The sequence below is a fragment of the Drosophila simulans genome, chromosome 2R (genome assembly GCF_016746395.2).
Source record: "Drosophila simulans strain w501 chromosome 2R, Prin_Dsim_3.1, whole genome shotgun sequence".
Taxonomy (NCBI): domain Eukaryota; kingdom Metazoa; phylum Arthropoda; class Insecta; order Diptera; family Drosophilidae; genus Drosophila; species Drosophila simulans.
Window position 1 is genome coordinate 4862039 of NC_052521.2, and position 16705 is coordinate 4878743.

General features: G+C 48.6%; 4 protein-coding genes across 7 annotated transcripts; 1 reads left to right on the forward strand and 3 right to left on the reverse strand.

The window, feature by feature from the left end:
* Positions 1-381: 381 nt before the first annotated feature.
* LOC6739289 (mesoderm induction early response protein 1) lies at positions 382-2876 on the reverse strand. Its single transcript, XM_016172154.3, has 3 exons — positions 1908-2876; positions 1248-1843; positions 382-1179 (listed from the first exon to the last, which is right to left on the reverse strand). Exons 1-3 carry the CDS (start codon positions 2641-2643, stop codon positions 751-753), a joined length of 1761 nt encoding a protein of 586 aa, XP_016026303.1. The 5' UTR covers positions 2644-2876; the 3' UTR covers positions 382-750.
* Positions 2877-3067: 191 nt separating this feature from the next.
* On the reverse strand, positions 3068-6300 carry LOC27208943 (DNA replication licensing factor MCM4). The gene is made up of 7 exons (XM_016184474.3): positions 6055-6300; positions 5679-5989; positions 4691-5619; positions 4259-4630; positions 3831-4197; positions 3317-3769; positions 3068-3260 (listed from the first exon to the last, which is right to left on the reverse strand). Exons 1-7 carry the CDS (start codon positions 6125-6127, stop codon positions 3165-3167), a joined length of 2601 nt encoding a protein of 866 aa, XP_016026304.1. The 5' UTR covers positions 6128-6300; the 3' UTR covers positions 3068-3164.
* A 158-nt stretch (positions 6301-6458) lies between these two features.
* LOC6733381 (unconventional myosin-Va) lies at positions 6459-14995 on the forward strand. 4 transcript variants are annotated; one of them, XM_016167585.3, is made up of 18 exons: positions 6461-6864; positions 7261-8074; positions 8140-8378; positions 8452-8940; positions 8998-9091; positions 9158-9384; positions 9530-9553; positions 10009-10122; positions 10181-11067; positions 11127-11653; positions 11723-11858; positions 12008-12105; positions 12197-12377; positions 12435-12947; positions 13013-13144; positions 13208-13736; positions 13794-14018; positions 14074-14995. In XM_016167585.3, exons 1-18 carry the CDS (start codon positions 6835-6837, stop codon positions 14215-14217), a joined length of 5403 nt encoding a protein of 1800 aa, XP_016026308.1. In that variant the 5' UTR covers positions 6461-6834; the 3' UTR covers positions 14218-14995. The 4 variants fall into 4 exon arrangements, with proteins under 4 accessions (XP_016026307.1, XP_016026308.1, XP_016026305.1 ...); XM_016167583.3 differs by lacking the exon at positions 9530-9553 and having other exon boundaries at positions 6462-6864; XM_016167584.3 differs by lacking the exons at positions 12008-12105; positions 12435-12947; positions 13013-13144; ... (1 more) ...; positions 13794-14018; positions 14074-14995 and having other exon boundaries at positions 6459-6864; positions 12197-12371.
* LOC6739291 (elongation factor Tu) lies at positions 14934-16557 on the reverse strand. Its single transcript, XM_016172153.3, has 3 exons — positions 16082-16557; positions 15250-16015; positions 14934-15186 (listed from the first exon to the last, which is right to left on the reverse strand). Exons 1-3 carry the CDS (start codon positions 16484-16486, stop codon positions 14987-14989), a joined length of 1371 nt encoding a protein of 456 aa, XP_016026309.1. The 5' UTR covers positions 16487-16557; the 3' UTR covers positions 14934-14986.
* Between the last annotated feature and the right edge of the window lie 148 nt (positions 16558-16705).

Genomic DNA, 16705 nt, shown 5'->3' on the forward strand with positions numbered 1-16705 from the left:
AGCTTGTCTTTTAAGTAGCGATTAAACTAATGATAAATCGAAAAACGGTAGTTATATAATTATTATTTCGTTAAATTTCGTATAAATATTGTTTCTTCTACATATATGTAGATAGAGGTTTTTAAAGAGGAAAAGACTGGGCCAAATAAATTATTAATATGACGCATACTTCCGCCTTTGTTTTGATTTTACTTTGTACTTTTATGTAATATTAGTATCTGATTTGTAGCGAATCTTACCTGTGAGTCTACAAAGCTTTCGATGTATGTATCTGTTGTGATCATACATTAACTTTTCTTAAATTGAGATTTTAAATTCATTAAATTATTGTCGTCTTAAAACATTTTGTCAAATCTCGAGATCTCCAGAAAACACAATAGATTGACTTTACAGATATACATACATATTACATTTATTGACATTCAACGAAACTCAAGGATTGAGCGAAAATATATTGTATATATAAGCGATAAGTACTTGGTTCCGGAATCCACACGCACATGTAACAAATAGACGAATCGCACACTTAACAATAGAGAAATTCTTTACGGGTTATGAGAGATGTCGATTTAAGAATCTGGAATATATATGTTTAGACATATGGTATATACTACACGTACAGTATGCATATTTATAGTGAATGGTAATGGTAATGAAGCGCCCTGCTAATACTTCGCCTGGCCCAACCGAATCGAAAGCGCCTGCGCTCGGTATTGATAATGAAGATGGTGATGGTGATCGAGGTGGCGTTTACACGACGGACAGGCTGGGTTGTTCCTCGACGTTGTTGTCTTCGTCCTCCAGGGGCAGGGATGCGGACGTGCACCGCCTTCTGTTTCCCCCGGAAGGATTACCTACCGCCTGACTCCCGGTCATAATAGAATAGCTCTTAGAGGCGGGCTTTCGCGGACTTGCGACGGTATCCTTCTCCAGGGCAGACAAGTCCCCATTGCTGTGACCATTGCTGCTATGCGGTGAACAGCTACCATTGCTGTTAGCGGTGCCCGATACGATCCCAGCACCATTTCCATTACCACTTCCGTTGCCAGCGCCCGCCTCGTTGATGAAAACGTCCATGTGATCGATGGTGTCGTTTAAAGCAAAGCTCTGATCCCGGCGCTCACTCTTCTTCCACAGATAGTAGAAATGGACCAGTTCGCGCATGGTTCTAGTGCGCACCTGAAAGAGCCCAACGAGCCCATAGATTACTTGCTAGGGCGATCCGCAGGCAATGGACGCTCCTTTACCTGGTTTTGACGTATCTGATAGAAGTCCTTGCCGAACCGCTGAATGCCCTCCTCGAACTTTAAGCACTCGTCCTCGGACCAGCTGCTCATGGTATCAGTGAGAGGCAGGACGTTCATGCGCTTGCGTCGCAGGGCTTCTTTAAAGTCGTAACCGCACTGGACAAGCAGATGGAGGGCCTGCTCGTTATCCTTTACCACCAGCTCCTGATCGCCAGCGCCACTTGACGCAGGCGGAGCCTTGGGAGGCGTGGCTGGAGCTGTAATAGGAGCCGGCGGTTCGATAGTAGCACCTGTAGCTGCACCTTCTTCGCCCGTCGTAGTCTCTGCCCCGTCCTCCGGTGGAACTATGGATCGGGTTTCCTGTATTTTAGCCAGATATTCCTCCACCTCGCGCTCGCTGACTTGGCTGGGCTCCCAGATCAACTGATCCTCGTTCTCATATGGTAATATGTCGCCATATTGCGAGAGCCCCTCCGGAATCTCAGCCTGATAGTCGTGACCCACCATTATTATCTTCCGAGCATCGTCCAACTCGGATTCGCTTTCCTCCTCCTCCTCGGCCTCCACTTCATCGAACAGCGTTTGCAGTGGAGTGACTAAAAAAGTGTTACATAATGGGAGTGATAATTAGATTCTGTCACGTTTTATTTTTAAACCTACATCTTTCCGTCTCCTCTCCGCATGTGGGCGCCAGATCGACGAAGGATTCATCTGGATACAGGTCCAGCAAATGTGAGCGATGCTGTTTCTTGATCCCCTCATACTTTTGCGCATCCTCCGTGTCCACGGACGAAGCTTCTCCTGATTCTGGGGGTGATGCTAGCTTATCCGCCACCTCCTTGGGTTCCTCCTCCTGGTCTATGCTGTCGTGTTTCTCCAGTTGCGACGCGCTGCTCGAAGTGGAGGTCGACGTGTGAGCCGTCTCCGTGTCCAGTTCCTGGTACTGGCGCTTGGTGGCCCGACGTGCACGTCGAGTACTGCTGCCGGAACGGTTTGAGCTGCTCACTGCAGGCGAAGCCGCTGTGCCGCCATATTTGGCCAGCAGCTCCTCGATGGGCATCTCGCTCTCCTCGCGCAGCGTGGCGATCTCGTCCTCGGCACTGTGCGCCTCCATGTCCGCCAGAGCCTCCTCCTCGTTCAGCGTGGCCTCGTCGTCAAAGTCGTTGACCATCATGTCGATGGTGGGCTCAAAGGTGGTGTCCGCCACCGAGGACGACGGCGACATTGGCGGTTGGACGCTGGTGCTGTTGTTGTCCGAACTGGTGGCCGGCGACTTGCGGCGCTCCCGCTTGGTGGGCGTGACGGCCAGATCGCTGTTGGCCAGGCTGCCGGAGTCCGCCGACGCCTCGGAAGCGCTGTGCTGGGAGTGATCCGATGATTTCCCGAACTCCATCATTTTCCGTACACACAGTGTGGCAGCGGCCAGAGCGCCAAAATATCTGCACTTCGCCTGCGCAAATGCGCTAAAAAACGGCACTGTCTGGGATATTCCTTTTTTAGTTGGGGTATTCCTATATATTCGAAATTTGTTTTTGCTTGGCTTTCCAAAGTAAGGATTACTCGATTTTTAAGATTTCGATTTTCTGCCTTTTTAAATTTGACTGATGTGAGCTCTTTTTATGTATAAATCACTTTGTGAGTATTTTAGCAAGCTTGACAGCATTTTCCACGTTGCCATGTGCATATATTTTACAGCATAAACTGCTCGAAAAGTAAAAAACAATTTTCAAATATCAAGCAATTATTTACCTACCGCAATATATATACTTTCCAAATTGGAATTTTTCTCTACATACTAATTGATAAAACAGAAACGCATTATTCGAAATTTTTTATTGAAAACATTTTTGTAGTTGCGCTTAAAAATAGGAATGAATGATTTTCCGGTTGGTTTTGAATGAGATAAATATAATAAAATTAACAAATACGAATGGTGTTCTTTCCCATGACAACAATTGCGCCCTCATCTTGCACCTCCTTCAGGGCATCTTCAAATTGCTCGCGCGTGATCATCTGTAACAAATTATCGTTTACATTGATGTTATTATAAATATTACATTAGCACTTACAATTTGGGATCCTTCCTTAATATCGTTAAACAGTTTCTGATAGGGAACTGTGAGAACTTTGCCCTTCTTCTTGAGGTTTTCCTTGATGGCTGCCACCAGATCGGCGCGCTTTTTGCGGGCGGCTGTTGATAAGCCGGTGGTGAGGATGCCCACGTCGATTTTGCCGGACAGGGGATCCGTGGCCGACTGCTTGAGAGCCTCGCGATGAAGCCGCCAAGCCTCCTCCACGTCCAGCAATTCCACCTGGTTGCTGAGCCGCACCTTGGCGTGCGCCTCCGACAGTCGGATGAGACTCTCCAGCTGGCGCGGGTAAGCAGAGATCTGTCCACGACCGGCGCCCACCTTTCGCATGTCCACGTAGGCCTGAATGAGTCGTTGTTGCGCTTCATCCGACAACGTAGGCGACAGATGCTCGCGGGCATAGGCGATGTAGTCGCGCAGAACGCTCATGTCCTGAAAATTGTTTGAAAATGCTACAGATATATTCCCGAAAATTACAAGAAAAGCTACTTACAAACATGGTATCCTCCTCCTCATGACGCGTCACATAGTACAAAGATACCAAATGGCTGGCCAGTCGCTTGTCAAATATCTCATCCTGGGGATCCAGGACCAGAAAGATTAGGTCGAAGCGGGACAACAGGGTGTGCGGAAGCTGGACGTTATCAATGATGTTCTTGCGCTTATTCCACTGGGACTCGGCAGGATTGGCGGCAGCAAGAATCGAGGTCCTCGCGTTTAGCTGACAGATGATGCCCGCCTTGGCAATACTCAGGGTCTGCTGCTCCATCACCTCGTGCAGCACACTGCGTGTCGAGTCGTTCATCTTGTCAAACTCGTCAATGCAGCAAACTCCATTATCGGCCAAAACCAGTGCACCTCTGAAAAGAAGCCGTAAGATTACAACCCAGATTCGAATCTCAATCTATCTTTTAGATTTACGTTTGCAGAACCAGCTGGCGAGTCTCCGGATCTTTGGTCACATAGGCAGTCAAACCCACGGCCGATGAACCGCGACCGGAGGTGTACTGTGATCTTGGCACGAGGTTGAAGACGTACTGCAGCATCTGGGACTTGGAAGTACCCGGATCACCGCACAACAGCAGGTGAATTTCCGATCTGAAATTCTGACGTCCGAGAGTTGCATGCTTCTTCTTGGTGCCACCAAAGAGCTGCAGCAAGATGCCTTTCTTGATGTCGTCGTTCTCATAAATAGATGGCGCAATGGCCCTGGCCAGGCGGTCGTAGATGTCCGGTTTCTTGGCCAGCAATTGTAGCAGCTCAACGCGTTCTGGCGGGAAGATGTGATCCTTGCTGGTAGGTAATTAAAATTAGCAAATTTTATTCTAACCAGTAATAGAATGCAAGACTTACCCCTCCTCTTCCTCGTACAGTCGCTTGTTGTCCACCTTCCGGAAGTGAACCACGTCGACGTGCGTCTTGTACACACTTTTTACCGACGAACTGAGGCCTCCAGTCTTCAGTGGCGTCGCCCGGTAGATGCCTGTGACCGTGACGCGATCACCCGGCTGCACCTTGTCCACCAGATCGTTGTGAGCATACAAAAGCACATTATGCGGAGTCTGTCCCGCCGCCATGTCATCAGGAGACTCCTGGAGTTTGACAAGCTGCTTATCCGTAAACTCTGATCGATTGTGGATTAAACGGAAGCAGTGGTTCGTGTTGCAGTTGGTGCAGAGCGTGGGCTGGTTAATACGACCGCGGTCCACCTCGACGGTTGTGCTGAAGGAACAGATGTTGCAGCTGAAAAAGGCTTCGCGCATCTCGGGAATGACGTTCGACGAGCGAATGACCATGCCACTAATGCTGATCAACTGGTCCATATCCTCGGGATTTAGGGATCGCATGTTGCGCGTCTTGTCCGCGTTGAAGGGCCGCACCTGAATCTGGTGTTCCAGAAGAGCGGCTGGATAGCGCTCAAAGAACATCTCGTTTATGGCCATATCAAAGCCGGGAATAACCTCCTGCGGATAGCAAATTAACTGGCGGTACAAGTCCTGATCGAAGGTCTTGAGATGGGCACAATTGAGATTCAGATAGGGCTCCTCCAATGTGTGAATCTCCTCCAGTTTCTGGAGATACAGTGGCTGGTTAACATCGATATTCTCGGAGATTTCGTCCTGCTCGGCACTGGGGTCAATAAAGCGCATAATAAACGACTTGAACTTGGATTTGCACTGGCTGACGACAACATTGGTTCCCCAGACGACGAGCTGAGGTGCTTGCGAAGATTCAGAGACGGGATCGGTGGTTTCAGAGCCCTTCTCAGGAATGGGTTCCAGCTGTAAAAGGGGCTGAAGTGAGTTGAGGTTCCCAAAATGAGTTGCAGGCGTACACTTACCCCAGAGCCCCCGCCAATGGCCACCTGGCGGATGCGCTTGTCCGTTCTTATATCGGGCCGCGCCCGTAGCGGAGTGCCTCTAATTCCGGAACGAGGGGTTCGAATGGAGCCCATCGAGCTGGGCGTGCCGTAGTTCAGGGGCGAACTCAGATCGATCTCGCTCATGTTCGCACCCAATCCTCGAGCCGGACTGGTGGCTGGCAAGCTGATGTTTCCCGGCGAGGTGGGCGGCAAACTGATGTTGTCCGAGGGCCGGACAGTCCTCCCGGGACCCATGCGCATGGGTGTCTCCACATCTTGCGACGCAATGCCTGTAAGCAGACAAGACGCTTGCTTTGCAAACAGAACACACTTTTTGTGGCACGCCGATACTCACCTCTAGTGGGTGTGCGGGCGCCTTGTTTGGGCGTCGCACCTCCAACACTGGGCGAACGAACGGGGCTTGACATTTCCTTAGAGAAGATATTTATTTAATCCGTGCGTCCTGGGCGAAAACTGTAGCTGTTGTGAAACGAAAACTCTGGCGATGCGGTGGGACAGAACAGCTAAAAATTGGCGGGAAAATAACTGCTGCAGTGTTGAAGAATACCACTGGGTGAGTTGAGCAGTGCTGAAAATCTCGCTGCAGGGCATTTCGCGCCAAATAATTGGTGGTTCTTAGGGTGTTTTGCAAATATAAAATCCGGTTACTGCAGCATTATAAAATCTTTTTGCAATGTATTTTATTTCGTTCAAATTTAATCCATCGTTAGAACCACACATTTCCTATTTGGCCCAAACTGCACGCCCTTTGGCAACCCTGCCCTTTTGCCAACAACAAAGCATAAGTCAGTCAGTCGGTGACAGGGACGGAAGTTTGTTTGTTTTTCTCACACTTTGGCGTTGCGATCTAAAAATTATCAATGTTTTTATAAATTATTCCTGGCTAATTTTAAGTAATTTAGGACAGTACATTTACATAAATCCAAAAAAAAAAGACCATGAAAGTGGTAATTTAAAGAGGCTGTCAGAGCATGAAGAAAAAGAACCACCAAGGAAATTAAACCTAACGGGATTTATGCACCCAACTCACTCCCACGCGGAGTAGGAAGAAGGAGAGGAGAGAAAGAAGGAGCTGGAAGAGGAACCTAGAGTAGGAGGAGGAGCCAGTGGAACCATGTCGAGCGAGGAGATGCTATACGCTCAGGTATTACACAGTATATATTGATGCCCTACAAGTGCATCGTGGCAGATTGCGGCGGTGTCGGTGTCGTCTGCAAATGGTGCCAATATAAAATCGCACCCATAACGTGATTTCCCCCTACCAAAGTGTGTGTGTGTGTGAGTGTGCGGGCCATTTGCCAGTTCTTGGCCCTGATTTGTTCCCATGGCAGGTGATTAGCCATTGATGACTGCATCGCAGCACCCGAAATGTTTAAAAATGATTCATCTACATACAATATTCGCGGGTGTCTTATCGCCAGGGGAATGGGTTGTGTGATAAGCTCGATTGATAAGACACCAGGCCGGGTGACGTCTCTGATGGGGATTGGGCCTAACTTCCATTCATGACACTTGTTAATTCGGTTCACTTCTTTTCCAGGGCGCCAAGATCTGGGTGCCCCACGCGGAGCTGGTGTGGGAGAGCGCCACCTTGGAGGAGAGCTACCGCAAGGGCGCCGGCTTCTTGAAGATATGCACGGAGTCCGGAAAACTGAAAGAGGTCAAGCTAAAGGCCGATGGCAGCGATCTGCCTCCATTGCGCAATCCGGCCATTCTGGTGGGACAGAACGATTTGACCACCCTGTCCTACCTGCATGAGCCGGGGGTGTTGCACAATCTGCGTGTCCGCTTCTGCGAGCGCCAGATTATCTACACCTACTGCGGCATCATTCTAGTGGCCATCAACCCGTACGCGGAGATGCCTCTATACGGGCCCAGCATAATCCGGGCGTATCGGGGTCATGCTATGGGCGATCTGGAGCCGCACATCTTTGCCCTGGCGGAGGAGGCGTACACGAAACTGGAGCGCGAGAACTGCAACCTGAGCATCATCGTCAGTGGGGAGTCGGGTGCGGGCAAGACGGTCTCCGCCAAATACGCCATGAGGTACTTTGCCGCTGTCGGAGGTTCCGAGTCGGAGACCCAGGTCGAACGCAAGGTGCTGGCATCTTCGCCGATCATGGAAGCCTTCGGAAATGCCAAGACGACCCGGAATGACAACAGCTCCCGCTTTGGAAAGTTTACCAAGCTGCTTTTCCGGAACCAGATGGGTGTGATGTTCCTGCAGGGAGCCACTATGCATACCTACCTACTGGAGAAGTCACGTGTGGTGTACCAGGCGCAGGGAGAGCGCAACTATCACATATTCTATCAGCTGTGCGCGGCGCGATCGAAGTACCCTGAACTGGTGCTGGGTATGTCTGGAAGCCCCCTCCCATTTCAGTTTAGAAAATGAAGTAATATTTCCATTCTCCCAAAGATCACCAGGACAAATTCCAGTTTCTGAACATGGGTGGCGCTCCTGAAATTGAACGAGTTTCGGATGCGGAGCAGTTTAACGAAACCGTGCAGGCCATGACAGTTCTGGGCTTCTCCATTCAGCAGATCGCTGATATCGTAAAGATCCTGGCAGGAATACTCCATTTAGGAAACATTCAGGTTTCCAAGAAGTTCAACGAGGGCAGCGAAGAGGAGGACAGTGACTCTTGCGATATATTTGTAAGCTCAATTTCGTAAAACCAGATGACAATTTCTTAGTTATATATATACTTTAACTTTATCCATCTTGTAGCATAACGACATCCACCTGCAGATCACCGGCGATCTACTGCGGGTGAGCGCCGATGATTTGCGCCGGTGGCTTTTGATGCGTAAGATAGAGTCGGTCAATGAATATGTGCTGATACCGAATAGCATTGAGGCGGCTCAGGCGGCTCGAGACGCTCTGGCCAAGCACATCTATGCGAAACTGTTTCAGTATATAGTCGGTGTGCTGAACAAGAGCCTCAACAACGGTAGCAAGCAGTGCAGCTTCATTGGCGTCCTCGATATCTACGGCTTCGAAACGTTCGAGGTGAACTCCTTCGAACAATTTTGCATAAACTATGCGAATGAAAAGCTTCAGCAGCAGTTCAACCAGCATGTCTTCAAGCTGGAGCAGGAGGAGTACCTTAAGGAAGGAATCACCTGGACGATGATTGACTTTTACGACAATCAACCGTGTATCGATCTAATTGAATCTCGCCTGGGAGTGCTGGACCTGCTCGACGAGGAGTGTCGAGTAAGATTCATTTGACATAGAACTTGAATATCATTCTTAAGCCGGATCTATCTACAGATGCCCAAGGGCTCGGACGAGAGCTGGGCTGGCAAGCTCATCGGAAAGTGCAATAAATTTCCGCATTTCGAGAAGCCACGCTTCGGCACAACCAGTAAGTGATTTTACACTATTCCATACACAATTATTTCAATGAGAATCTCTTAATTCTATCTTTGAGGCTTCTTCATCAAACATTTCTCGGACACGGTCGAGTATGACGTGAACGGATTCTTGGAAAAGAATCGTGACACAGTCTCCAAGGAGTTGACGCAAGTGCTAAGCGAGTCCAACATGTCTCTGGCCAAGCAGGTGATGACCCTGGAGGAAATAGACACTCTGAGCGTGGATTCCGCTAAATCCTCCACCTTAGGCGGCCGCGTCGTGATCAGTGCTGGCCGCAAACAGGTTTGTGATTGACCAGATTCTTCATGGGCCCAGCAATCGCATTGCTCTCCAATTTCGTCCATTTGTAATCGTTGTCTTATTGCTATTTGTATTTTCCATACGCTTGTCGTTCGCTCACCGCCAACTCCCTCGGATTGCCCAACAGCAAGGGAATGACACACGTCGAAGAGTTAGTTACCCACTTATTTTAATTACCTGCAATTGACTAACCCTAAACGAATAACCACAAACATTTTAACAACTTAATGTGATTTTGAAATGGGTACATTCGTTTTTACTAACTTAGTCCGGACTTCAAACAACAAAAGAACATACTGACAATGCTAATAGCCTAGTAATGCTGATTAGGAAGAGTCAATGTTGCTGACAGACTAACAATTTAATACTTCCGCAAGGATATAATAATTGATAGGAATTTGTCATATAGGTGATTTCATTTATTATCAATTTATGACAGGCAAACGAACTCATATTAAATGAATTGGGTTAATAAGAATAAGTTTACTCAAAATGTGAATCTAGTTTGAAACCTTAAATCGATTTTATGTATTCATTTTCTTCATTTTGACTGTGTTTGTCATTTTCACAAACGCCCCACTAATTGCTCCTTCTACTTGTTATAAGGTGGTGCCATCCAAGCAGCATAGGAAAACGGTGGGATCGCAGTTCCAGGAGAGTCTGGCCTCGCTGATATCTACGTTACATGCCACAACACCGCACTATGTGCGCTGCATCAAGGTAAGATGTGCTATTGGGTACAGATAAAAGCTCCTTAAAATATGTTTATTTCGTGCAGCCCAACGATGACAAAGTCGCCTTTAAGTGGGAGACGGCCAAGATCATACAGCAGCTAAGGGCCTGTGGTGTGCTGGAAACGGTGCGCATCTCCGCAGCGGGATTCCCCTCGAGATGGCTCTATCCCGACTTCTATATGCGGTACCAGCTGCTGGTTTACCGCTCCAAACTCGACAAGAACGACATGAAGCTGTCGTGCCGGAACATTGTGATGAAGTGGATCCAAGACGAAGATAAGTACCGATTCGGCAACACTCAGATTTTCTTCCGCGCCGGCCAAGTGGCCTTCCTTGAACAGGTTCGGGCTAATCTGCGCAAGAAGTACATCACCATTGTGCAGTCGGTTGTACGGCGATTCATCTACCGTCGCCAATTCCTGCGCATTCAGGAAGTAATTAATGGTATTCAGAAACATGCGCGCGGCTATCTTGCCCGCGAGCGTACCCAGAAAATGCGCGAGGCTCGTGCGGGTTTGATCCTGTCGAAGTACGCCCGCGGTTGGCTATGCCGTCGTCGTTACTTGCGCCTACGCCACTCGATTTCCGGCATACAGACCTACGCCCGCGGCATGCTGGCGCGCAACAAGTTCCACGCGATGCGGGATCACTACCGGGCAGTTCAGATCCAGCGTTTCGTGCGTGGTGCTTTGGCACGGCGAGCTTACCAAAAGCGTCGGCGCAACATCATCATTTGTCAAGCGGCGATTCGGAGATTCTTGGCCCGTCGTAAGTTTAAACGCATGAAGGCCGAGGCCAAGACCATCTCGCACATGGAAAACAAATACATGGGGCTGGAAAACAAGATTATATCCATGCAGCAGCGGATCGATGAGCTGAATCGCGACAACAGTAATCTGAAGCACAAGACCAGCGAAATCAGCGTATTGAAGTATATATGTGGACTCTATTCGTTCTTGTTCCCAGGAGCTAATCATCTTTATCTTGCAGAATGAAGCTTGAGCTGAAGAAGACCCTGGAGGCAGAATTCAAAAATGTCAAGGCCGCCTGCCAGGACAAGGACAAGCTGATCGAAGCACTTAACAAGCAGTTGGAGGCAGAGAGGGACGAAAAAATGCAGTTGCTGGAGGAGAACGGACATGCTCAAGAGGAGTGGATCAGCCAGAAGCAGACGTGGCGCCTAGAGAACGAGGAGCTGCGCCGCCAGATAGACGAGATAATCGATATGGCAAAGAACGCAGAAGTCAGCCAGCGTAACCAGGAGGACCGAATGCTAGCCGAGATCGATAACAGGGAGCTCAACGAGGCCTACCAGCGAGCGATTAAGGACAAGGAGGTGATCGAGAACGAAAACTTCATGCTGAAGGAAGAGCTCAGCCGATTAACGGCTGGAAGTTTCAGTTTGCACGGCCGCAAGGCTAGCAACGCCTCCAGCCAAAACGAGGACGATGTGGGATACGCCTCCGCCAAGAACACTCTGGATATTAATCGGCCCCCGGATTTGCTAAGCAAAAATTGTAAGTAAAAATTACCTTAAAAATTTTGTTTAAAGAGTAGAGTAGTAATCCGAAAACTTGTATGTTCAGACTCGTACAATGACTCTACCAGTCTGGTGGTGAAGTTGCGATCCATTCTCGAGGAGGAGAAGCAAAAGCACAAGGTCTTGCAGGAGCAGTACATTAAGTTGTCCAGTCGACATAAGCCCACCGAGGATTCCTTCCGGTAAGTATTTAGGGTATCCCCCCTAAATAGACACAATATCGCCGAGCCCGAGATCGGTGTTACTTCCACTTTCGCTACTAAATCTTGAAAAAAACTCCATTTGTCTACATCTATGTATTATTGCCGCACACTGCTCTCCACTCACATAGCGTCTCCGAGCTTGAGGTAGAGAATGAAAAGCTGCGCAGCGAGTACGATCAGCTGCGAACGAGCATTAAACACGGTGTTGAGATCAACGAGCTCAATGGTAACCTCCTACGCACGCCGTGCGATCCACGGAGCTGTCCTACTGACATACGTCTTTTTTTCCCTCCTCCTTCCAATCTTTGTCATTGCAGCTCAGCATGCCGCCTTGCAGGAAGAGGTACGTAGGCGGCGCGAAGAGTGCATCCAATTAAAGGCAGTCCTGCTGCAGCAGAGCCAGTCTATGAGATCGCTCGAACCGGAAAGTCTACAGATGCGTGGCAACGATGTCAACGAACTGATGGAAGCCTTCCATTCCCAGAAGCTAATTAATCGGTGGGTGGAATTGCTCGACTGTATGCCGAATGCATCATTATCTTCTCTAATTTCCAGTCAATTGGAGTCTGAGCTCAAGGCCATCACCGAGGAGCACAATAGTAAGCTCGTCGAGATGACACAGGAGATCGAGAGATTGAACAATGAGAAGGATGAGCTGCAAAAGGTGATGTTCGAGAGCATCGACGAGTTCGAAGATTCCAATGTGGACACGCTGAGACAGAACGATCGCTATCTGCGTCGGGAACTGCAGAAGGCTGTTGCCCAGTTCCTGCTCGTTCAGGAGGAGCTCAAGCTGGCAAATGCCAAGCTCAAAGCTTATCGGCAGGATGGAGGCCAGCTGGAGCACAAGATAGAGGAGGAGATGATCCGCAACAAGTCCAACGGAACGTCCGCCGATGTGGGCGCGAATGTGACGAAGCAAAAGACTCAGAATCCGCAAGGGCTGATGAAGTTCCACAGCAGCGATTTGGACAAGATCTTGCAACGCCTGCTGAGCGCCTTGACTCCACGCACAGTGGTCGGGCTCCTACCTGGTTTTCCAGCATATCTCATCTTTATGTGTATTCGGTGAGTTATGGTCATGGTTGTGGATGATAGTTAAGTTTAATACTTTTGTGGCTTTCCTATCACAGATACACCGATCTGACAAATGCCGAGGATGATGTACGCGAGTTGCTAAGCAAGTTCGTTATTCAGATTAAGAAAATGCACCGTACGCCGCATCCGATCGAGAATCGTGTTATTTGGCTCGTCAATTCCATTACGTAAGTTACATAAGGTCATAAGCTCTTGGAATTCAAAAATTAATCAACTTCCGCGACCTTTAGGCTGCTAAATCTTATGAAGCAATACGGCGATGTGGATGAGTACGTCAAGTTCAATACTGAGAAGCAGAATCAGCAGCAGCTGAAGAACTTTAATCTCTTTGAATACCGTCGCGTAATTCTGGATCTAATAGTGAACCTGTACCAGGCGCTGATCATGCAGATCCAGGGTCTGTTGGACCCAAAAATAGTGCCAGCGATTCTCAACAACGATGAGATTCAGCGCGGGCGTCAAGCGCACGGAATGCGTAGCCGGGCCACGTCCATTGGAGCATCCTCGTCGCCGGAGCACGGCGGTGGTCCGGCCTGGAAGCAACTGATCGGGCAGTTGGAGCACTTCTACAAACAGTTCCAGCACTTCGGCTTGGACAACTGTTATGCGGAGCAGATATTCTACCAACTGCTTTACTTTGTGTGCGCTGTGGCCCTTAATTGTCTAATGCTTAGGGGTGATATTTGCATGTGGGAGACTGGCATGATAATCCGCTATAATATCGGCTGCATTGAGGATTGGGTGCGCAGTAAAAGGATGGTAGGTCAAGTCTGCTTATTGCCAAGTTTAAAACTAACTAGCTTTTGGTTTTTCTAGTCTAACGATGTGCTGACAGCGTTAGCGCCCCTGAATCAGGTCTCCCAATTGCTGCAGTCTCGGAAGAGCGAGCAGGATGTTCAGACCATTTGTGATCTATGTACTTCTCTGAGCACGGCGCAGGTCCTCAAGGTGATGAAGTCCTACAAACTGGACGATTATGAGAGCGAAATAACGAACGTTTTTCTGGAGAAACTAACCACGGAACTGAACGCCCGCCAAATGGTAAGAGCAAAAATCTCGAAACATACACTTTTGATTTACCGATTTTGTCTTACAGCAAAAGAGCAATAGTGACGAATTCACCATAGACCAGAAGTTCATTCAGCCGTTTAAGGTTGTCTTCAGGTATAGTGACATCAAGCTGGAGGATATTGATCTACCGTCGCATCTTAATCTGGACGAGTACCTTACAAAGATTTAAACGTCGGGTGCCTGCGTCTTGCCGGTCGAGAACTTTGCCATTTTGGATGACATGACACCGCTTAGTTTTTGTGTATTATACGAGTATAACGATTCTAGAAATTTAAATTGTTCTTATATTTAGAAAATCGATTAGATAATGAAACATTGAGTAGAGCCGTTTTGCCGAAATGTGTGTAGTTCCTGTTTAGCTTAAATACCCGTTGTTTATCCACTCCAATAATATCCATTCCGAGTATCCAAAGGCATACCCGTCCCAAGATGCCAAGTGTTGTTTTTTGTTGTACGAACTATTTGTAGCAAAAGTAATGGAAGGTTAAGAACCAACCTTAACATGTGAAACGCAATAAATGCTTGGAGTTAGACTCTGACCATAAAAAAATTATACCTTGCCTAAACCTTGTACCTTAAATCATAACTAAATATATACATATATACAATGATTGTACTTAACCAGGCTGATTTGTTGCCTTAAAAAACTTGTAAAGCCTACAGATGGTAGAATAAGACTCATAGAGCTCACCGATGCATTGCTGCTGTTGCATTCCATCTATTTATGTATTCTCATTTTCTGCGTAGCTTGTAACTCGTTAGTTGAGTTCCTCAGAGCTGTCGAAAGACTATGCAAGCCTAAAATACGTTGGCATTTGTTTGAAACATTCTAAGCGGATTACCTAAACACATACAAATATTATATATATATTAGAAAGAAAGTACTCGTGTGTAATGAACAGCAGTTTATGAATTTTTACAAATACAATCTCGAGTCGTTAACAATCCACCAAGACTTTTGATAACTTGTTCTTGGGCAGGTCAAGGGACCGCAGGCGCTGCGTCACCATTCCGGTAGCCACCGTCGCTCCGTTCTCGCGAATTGTGAAGGCTTGGCCCGGCGTCATGACCATTTTCCGCAGCAGCGTGACGCGCACCTGGCCATGCTCACCCGGCATAAGCATAGCCTCACTTGGAACTGCAAGGGGATAAATGGGATTTGCTCAATGCTTTGTTGGCAACATTGAAGTTTTTAACTTACCTATGTCAATTCTGGCTGGAACATTCCACGTCTGGCTGAAGAGCTGCTGTATATACTTGGAGAGCATGGGCTTGACACGACCGCCCTCGGCCCGCGATAGCAGGTACATGGAGCCTTCGAAGTGGTTGGATATATCCTCGGAGCCGGTCGCGCACAGCAGCATTCCCCGCTCCACGGCGGATATCTTAATACCTCGCAGCAGTGCGCCGACGTTCTCGCCAGCCTGTGCCTGGGGCACGCTCTTCCGGAATATCTGGATGTCGCTGATGCTCGTCTTCAGGTTCTGATTGAAGCCCAGTAGGTCGGCATCCGCGTTCCGGGGAATGGTGCCCCTTTTGATGGTTCCCACGACCACGGTTCCCCTTCCGGGTACCGTAAAAGCATTGTCTATTGGCAGGATAAATGGGGACGCGATATCGCGCTGCGGCGTTGGTATGTAAGTGTCGCATTGCTCAAGTAGCTTTTCAATTGACGGAACCCCGAACTCCGATTTATCCTCGCGAAGGGCCAGCAGCGCCGAGCCACAAATAACCGGACTATTAACGCCATCAAAGCCGAAATCACTTAGCATCTCACGCATCTCGATTTCGACCAGTTCCAGAACCTCCTGGTCCACCAAATCGGCCTTGTTTATAAACACTATGATGCGCTGGATGCCCACTTGTTTGGCCAGAAGAAGGTGCTCGCGAGTCTGGGGCATTTGGCCATCGGTGGCGGCCACCACTAGGATGGCGCCATCCATTTGGGAGGCGCCCGAGATCATGTTCTGCAGATCATACAGAAAGTTTCGTTAAATTAGTGGAACATTGGTTGGTACTTTTGGTTGAGCTACCTTTATGTAGTCCGCATGACCCGGGCAATCCGTGTGAGCGTAGGTCCGCTCTGTAGTGGAATACCCAATATGACAAGCATTTATAGTTATGCCGCGCGCCTTCTCCTCGGGCGCGCGATCGATCTGGTCGTAGGACAGGTACTCCGCCAGACCCTTCTGTGACTGGATTTTGGTAATAGCGGCGGTCAGGGTCGTTTTACCATGGTCCACGTGACCAATGGTGCCCACATTGCAGTGGGGCAGCTCCCGCAGCCCAGAGGCCGGATTTTTATCCGCACTGGAGGCTAGGAGACGAGTCCCTGTCCAACGGCTCTGACTGGCGCCGGGTCCAATCAGTGACTGGCTGATCCGGCGCACTAGCCCCACTTCACATTGGCGCCACAACTTCGGAAGGAGTCCGCTCATCTCTCCTCTCCTGGTCTGTAATCTTGGTCCAGAGCACGTAACACCGAGCACGTCGCGGAAAACCAAAACACGAACAGCTGTTGGCCAGTGCTGCACAGCGCAAAAATAAGTGAGCTGATAACTTCGAAAATTTTGATTAACCGAAGTTAGCGAAATAAATATTAAATAAATTCTAACATTTGACGCATGGTGGGACAAATTTCTCTAACGGCAGAGCAA